The 6,716-nt window shown below is 56.0% G+C and overlaps 1 protein-coding gene across 3 annotated transcripts in view; it reads left to right on the forward strand.

Moving 5' to 3' along the window:
- MTMR3 (myotubularin related protein 3) overlaps positions 1 to 6,455 on the forward strand; it is a 56,594-nt gene extending 50,139 nt beyond the window's left edge. Inside the window, exons 15-18 of one of the 3 annotated variants that reach the window (XM_068989514.1) lie at positions 383 to 1,784; positions 2,883 to 2,993; positions 3,448 to 3,536; positions 6,111 to 6,455. In XM_068989514.1, the coding sequence (XP_068845615.1) occupies positions 383 to 1,784; positions 2,883 to 2,993; positions 3,448 to 3,536; positions 6,111 to 6,282 (1,774 nt within the window). In that variant the 3' untranslated portion in view covers positions 6,283 to 6,455. Of the gene's footprint in view, positions 1 to 382; positions 1,785 to 2,699; positions 2,994 to 3,447; positions 3,537 to 6,110 lie in introns of those variants that run through there. The other 2 variants (XM_068989516.1, XM_068989517.1) reach the window with 2 other exon arrangements.
- The last annotated feature ends 261 nt before the right edge of the window (positions 6,456 to 6,716 follow it).

The raw sequence follows: 6,716 nt of genomic DNA on the forward strand, positions 1-6,716 counted from the left end.
GCAACCTACGACTTAGCTTCATTGAATTCAGACTGATGAGCAATAATTTAAAATATTGTACTGTCAGAAAACCAGCAACGCTACTTTTCTTTGCCACTAATTGAGAAATGCAGAAGCATCATGAAGATTGTCTTTCTGAAACCGTGTTTGGTGTTAGTTCATCTGCATGTGTTGGGCACGGGGTAGGGGAGGTGCCCGAGAGGAGAAGGTCTCAGCCTGGACCTCTGCCTGCCGCAGCCTCAGCCTTGTTCCAGATATGCCACAGCTCCTTGAGTGGCTGTGATGGAGCCAGTGAGGAGATGACTGCCTGTTAAAACCTGTTGTCTCTGACTTCCCCCAGAACAGCCTCAGATCCTTATTTCCCCTAAACTCCTTTCTTTAGGCTACCAAAGACCCGATCATTTGACAATCTGACCACCGCCTGCGACAACACAGTGCCTCTGGCCAGCCGGCGCAGCAGTGACCCAAGCCTCAACGAGAAGTGGCAGGAGCACCGTCGCTCGCTGGAACTGAGCACCCTGGCCGGTCCTGGGGAGGAGCCTGTGGAGCCTGACAGCCTGGGGAAACCGACCAAAGTGCTGGGTGGTGCCGAGCTGTCTGTTGCAGCTGGAGTAGCTGAGGGGCAGATGGAGAACATTTTGCAAGAGGCCACCAAAGAGGAGAGTGGGGTAGAGGAGCCTGCCCACAGAGGGGTGCAGGAGGTCAAAGAGGAGGCTCTGTTGGAGCAGGGGAGCAGGGGTAAGAGCCCCGAGGGCTCAGCCTGTGAACTTGATCAGCAGCCAGAGGTGGGTGAGGCTGCCCTAAGGAGCCACCCAGGCACCAGCCTTCCTGGGCTCTCACAGGGTGTTCCTGAGCAGGGCGGGCACACTGTTCTCCCCAGTTTTCTCCAGGAGCCCCCCAGGGGAGAGCTTTCCCAGGAGGTCCCTGTGGAACTGTCTCAGATAGGAGCTACGGCAGAGGTCAGGGAGGAGGCAGCCCTTCCCGTCTCAGCAGGTGTGGAGGTTGACTCGGGTACCTCACAGTTAAGTTCTCTGCCCTCCCAAGTTTCATTTGAGACCAGAGGACCAAACATGGATGGGTCTGTGCACATGTTAATGGAAGATAAAGTGAAGTCAGACAGCGGGCCCCAGGGCCATCACAGACCTGGCCCGGTCCACAGTGGCCGGCTCGGTGGCAAGGATGTGCTTCCTCCAGCCGTGGAGCCCAGGCCTGCAGAGAGAAGCCTGGCGGAGAGGCCCCAGCTGGGGCCTGCGGTGCACAGGACTTCCCCCGGCAGCGCCCGGAGCCCAGCGCATTCTCCTAGTGCCTTGCCTTTAGCCGAATGTAAGGAGGGGCTTGTGTGCAACGGTGCCCCAGAGACTGAAAATAAGGCCTCGAAGCAGCCCCCAGGGCTTAGTACCCTCCAGAAGTACCCCACCCCCAATGGACACTGCGCCAACGGGGAGACCGGGAGGAGCAAGGACTCCCTGAGCCGCCAGCTGTCGGCCACAAGCTGCAGCTCTGCCCACGTCCACGCGAGGAGCTTGCACCCCAAGTGGCTGCACGGCCACTCGGGGAGACCGTCGGCCGCTGGCAGCCCTGAGCAGCCTTCCCGCAGCCACCTGGACGACGACGGCATGCCCGTGTACACAGACACGATCCAGCAGCGCCTGCGTCAGATTGAGTCGGGCCACCAGCAGGAAGTGGAGACCTTGAAGAAACAAGTCCAGGAGCTGAGGAGTCGCCTGGAGAGCCAGTACCTGACCAGCTCCCTGCGCTTCAACGGGGACTTTGGGGATGAAGTGGTGAGTACACCGTGGTGCCTCCGTAGCTGCACAGGAGATGGGCACGCTGTGCCGGGCGCCCTCTGTCTGGATTTCAGAAGCAGTCGGAAAGGTTTAGAGTAGCCCCGGTGAGAGGCTGGAGACCGCCCCCGCCAGGTGACCGGCAGTGCGCTGCTGCTGTTCTCCCGCCAGCGCACCCTCCACAGGCGTCCTGTCTATAGGAGAGGCAGGAAGTGAGTGCACACTCGCTGTGTGCCGGGTCAGCTCTCTGTGCAGAGAGGGTCAGGCCTTGAGGAGCGTGAACTCGCAGAATGACATTCATCCCGCAACACCAGATACGCCTGTCCAGTCGCAGTGCCTGTACTAACCCCAATAGCTAGTGAGTAGTTAGTCCCCACCCCGCAAGTACTGTGAGCTGTGGCTTGGAAGGTCTAGTTCTTTTTAAACATATTTGTGCCCATCTTGTGGCAGGTGGTGGCAGTAGAGAAGGGAAGGAGGATTGGTTTCTAGCACGGTCGGGAGTTAGTGCAGATGGGCCTGGTGACTGGAGGGGGGAGTACCTGAGGGGAGGGTCTCAGGGAGACACTCTGCTTCCTGGTGGGTCTGACTCGGCGTGATTAAGAACAGGTATGAGTCTGGCTCTGAATCAGTCAGCGTACATTAAAGGCGGGCTCATCCAGTGACTTCACTTCAAACTGACTTAGTTTTTTCATTTTCCCGAAGAGTCCTTCAGAGAAAGGAGGACACGCCCAAAGCACTGTTTCAGCACACAGGTGTCAGTGGCAGGGTTAGATTGGCAGGTCCCCTGGAGCAGCCGACACGGCATTCCCCCTCCACCCTCGTCACTTCTGCCTACTCACTCCCTGGAGCCCGAGGCCTGCCCCCCCACTCCAGAGTCACTGCACCCGGCCTCAGATCTGTGTATCTCTCTTCCAGCTGAGCTCAACCCTGTCTCTGCACCTGCTCAACCCAGCTCTCGATGGCTGAGGCACCTAGAGATTCAGCAGCCCTAACACCCAGGCCCGCCCACATTCCCCATGCTCCCTTCTTTGCCAAGCTCTTTCTTCTTCTGGGAGGAGACCAGGTTCATTCTGTTCAGCTGTGTTTGTTTGCCAACAGACTTCAATTCCCGACTCGGAAAGCAATCTGGATCAGAACTGTTTGTCTCGCTGCAGCACAGAGATTTTCTCTGAAGCCAGCTGGGAGCAGGTGGATAAACAGGACACGGAGGTACAGGCTCAGCCCCTGTTCTGAGTGCCACCCATGCAACTGTTTGCGGTTCTTCTCCACCCCCATCGTCTGTCCCCCCTGCCCCAGCCAAGGGAAGACCTCACCACACACTCGGCCCTCTCTGAGTCTCAGCACCTATGAATTCCTGTCACATCTGGAGTTTCTAAGCCAGGGAAACTTGAGCCAGCCCTCTTTCCTCAGTGCCTCGGCACTAGAGCCTTGCCCACTCACAGCAACCAGGCTGCTCTGGCTGCCTCTTGATCTCAAGGGAGTTTGGAGTCCCCTCGAGGGGAACGATTTGGACGCCTTTCTCGTACTGCTGACATCAGGCCTGACTGGCTGGCACCACTGGAGCCGGTGTGGTCCTTGTGACCCCTGCTGCCCCAGCATGGCTCCGCTGGCTCCAGCTGGGTGGCCCATCTCCTGTTGCTGACCTGGCCCCAATGTTTTACAGATGACCCGTTGGCTCCCGGACCACCTGGCCGCCCACTGCTATGCCTGCGACAGTGCCTTCTGGCTTGCCAGCCGGAAGCACCACTGCAGGTACCCCTGGGGGGAGCGGCGGGGCGGGCGGGGTGTGGGGGCCGAGGCTGGGGCAGAGCCTGCGGATGGAGATGCGGGCATCTGGCTGGCAGACCCAGGGGTCTTCAGGACCCTGGCCCACCTTTTGTGCTTCTGAAATCGGTGTTTACAGAACTTCATTTGATGTCTGTCTTCCATTTTAGAGTGATTGTAAGTTTTGAAATGTACAAACGATGTCCCTTTTTGTTTTTTCTTCCTTGATTGGTGAACAATAGCTATTTCCACCCAAACCACCACTTTTTATTCCTAGAGCGAAGGTGCTTCCCATGCAGCATGGCTGCTGTGAGCAAAAGAGCTTTCCTGCTGTGGGCAGGGAGCTTCATTTGCCTGCCCCTTGCCCTGCTCCCTGACCTCATACTCCTTGGGGGTGGGGGGCTGGTGGGACTGGCTGAGAACACAGTTTTCGGTCCACAAGGCTCTTTCTTCTTTTTGGGCTGCAGAGTGAGTGGCTACGGATGCTTTGCTCCAGGTGGGGTGGTGACTGGAGAATGGTGTTCCTGGGATAGGAATTTGATCTGAATTGTGACAGAGCTCACCCGCATGAGTGGACCTGGTTTAAAATGGAGCCACCTCTCTGTCCACCGATGATGCTTCCAGGACTGTGTATCTCCCCGCCCTCACCCCAAGCCCAGATGTCTGTAGTTGGCTTCTCCTCTGAGCTCTCTCTCCCCTCTTTGCAGGGACACTGATCGTGTTGATCAAACGTGGTGAGCATTTGCAACAGCTTGTCTGTGGTGTCTGCACATCTGCAGTAACTTCACACTAACGCTCCCATTCCCCCTCTCTGCACTCACTGTGATGAAGCTTGGGTCTGGGAGCGCAGGCAGGTGGGCTGGGGGCGTGGAGGCACCACAGCCGCTGGCTGAGGAGACCACTGGAGCTGGTCAGGCTGCAGCCGAGGGTGCGCCTGCTGACCGCACAGGTCAGGCGAGCCATCTGGCTGATGGCAAGAGGGGTGTTTCAGCAGGGGCTGGTCTTGTGAAGTGGCCAGTAGAGGGGTATTTAGAGCTTTGTCTTTTGGGTCAGTCATTCCCTGAGATGCCAGAATAGTACTGGCATCACTACTCTTTAATAAAAAAAAAAAAGAGCCCAGGACCAAACAGAGGTGGTCTTTCCAGAGAACTGCTAGCATTAAAAACTGCAAGGCAAGACCCCACGTGGCATCCATCAGGATTGCCTGAGAGAGGTCAGATAGACAAGCTTAGCTTATCAAATTCATGTCAGGCCTTTGAGTTGAATTCCAGCAGGTATGTAAAATAAATATACACATTCAGAAATAGATTGAGGCAGTTTCTCTCTGTAACCACAGGTTCTTACTGATACATGCTTTTCAGAAACAGTTGTGAATTACTCACTGCATTCCAGAGGATGAAGTCTTGTGTGTTGGTTTTGCTTCCGTCTTTTCATTGCCCCTTTCCTTTTGTGGTATTCTTTCGTCCACAAAGGGTATTCAGCATTCTCTTTCGTGCTTAAGTGGCCCTTAATCCAGCAGTGGGTTTCCTTTCTGAGGAGCATAAAGGAGAAGGTCGTGAGTGATGCTGGCTGAGGAGGAGTTCCCCTTTAGCTTTTGACCTCACGTCATTGGAGGGCTGCATCAGACTCCTTGGAGTCTCCTGTTGGGCTTATTGGGGTTGATTTTAGGGCCTCCCCAGAGTGGGGCTGTAAGGGGAGCAGAACCTCAGCCTCTGCCAGCTCCCTTTCCCGGAGGCCATACAGAGCATCTGTTTGGGTGTGCAGACACCTGTGCTGCACACACGCGTCAGAGCTGGGCTTTCAAATGGAGGAAGGGTGAGAGGTCAGGGTGCAGTCAGACTTTCAGAGAGCAGATCCTCCCTGGAGATGCATGCGGGCAGCAGAGTGGCCCACGAAAGTGACTGACCCTTGTCTGATCGGGGGTGTGGTGCACGCGTGTTCACCTGCATTGTCCTCTCACCCTGAGCGTGTGGCACTGGTTGCTCGTCTCCTGGCTTCGCATGCCGGCAGCACAGCAGTCCTAGATGGCAGCAGCCTGTTCTGTTACTGCCTGTGAGCCTTTGGGCACAGGCTTCTCACTCCCCAGGTGGCCTGGAGGTTTCTCTCATCTGAGCGGCTCGGAGACCAATGGAATTGGTCTCTGGCCTCTTCATGATGTCAAGCTACACAGAGGCCATTGCTCAGGTGGGTGTGGCCACAGGGTTTTCCTGGGCCAAGACTCAGCCATCGAGCCTAGTAGCTGCCTTCCACCCTGGGCCCATTTGCTTTCATGGATATCTGTTGAGCAGTGCCTTCTGACACCTGGTAACCTTGAGCTGTAGTGATAAGGCAGCCAAGTGTCCTGGACCCTAAAGTGAAAGTGGTGTGCGACTCTGCTGGGGAGGGCTCCCTTCCCTGCCTGGCTTCTTCCTGGGTCAGACCCACCGGACTGTTTGGTGTAGAGGAGTCTCCGTCTCCAGCATATCGGAGTTGCATACCGGGAAGCCCTGTCTTCGGAAGCTGGTTCCCCAGCCTGTCTCTGCTGCTGACACTAACTCTGCTTTTGTTTTTTCTCATCTCAAGGAACTGTGGGAACGTATTCTGCTCCAGCTGTTGTAACCAGAAGGTTCCAGTTCCCAGCCAGCAGCTCTTTGAACCTAGCCGAGTGTGCAAGTCTTGCTATAGCAGCCTGCATCCCACAAGCTCCAGCATTGACCTTGAACTGGATAAGCCCATTGCTGCCACTTCAAACTGAAGCTCCGTGACCTGGGGCGGGCGGAGGCCAAGCTGCTCCCCTGACAGGCCCACGCAGCCTGGGCAGACCTAGAGGCCCGTGTGCTTTGGAATGGGGGCCCTTTGGGGTGTGCCGCTGGGATGTGCTGAGTCCTCCCTTCCCATCCCACCCCCACTTTTTTTTCCCTCCATTTTCTATCCTCCTTCTGCCTCCAAAAAAGAGAAAAGTACCCTGGTTGTCTTAAAAAAAAAAAAGAAAAAAAAAAAATTTTTTTTTTTTTTTTTTAATGGAAGACCAGAGGCTGCCAGCTGTCAAGCAATGCTGAGCGGTGCTTTTTTCTTCAGGATGGGAGGAGGCTGGTGGAGTCAGGAGTGGAGGCCTGAGCTAGACAGCAGGGAATAACGCCGGTACTGCCGTTTGTGACCAATCCTCGTTACCACCGCCACATCAGAGCT

This window comes from Capricornis sumatraensis, chromosome 17 (genome assembly GCF_032405125.1).
Source record: "Capricornis sumatraensis isolate serow.1 chromosome 17, serow.2, whole genome shotgun sequence".
In the NCBI taxonomy this organism is placed as follows: domain Eukaryota; kingdom Metazoa; phylum Chordata; class Mammalia; order Artiodactyla; family Bovidae; genus Capricornis; species Capricornis sumatraensis.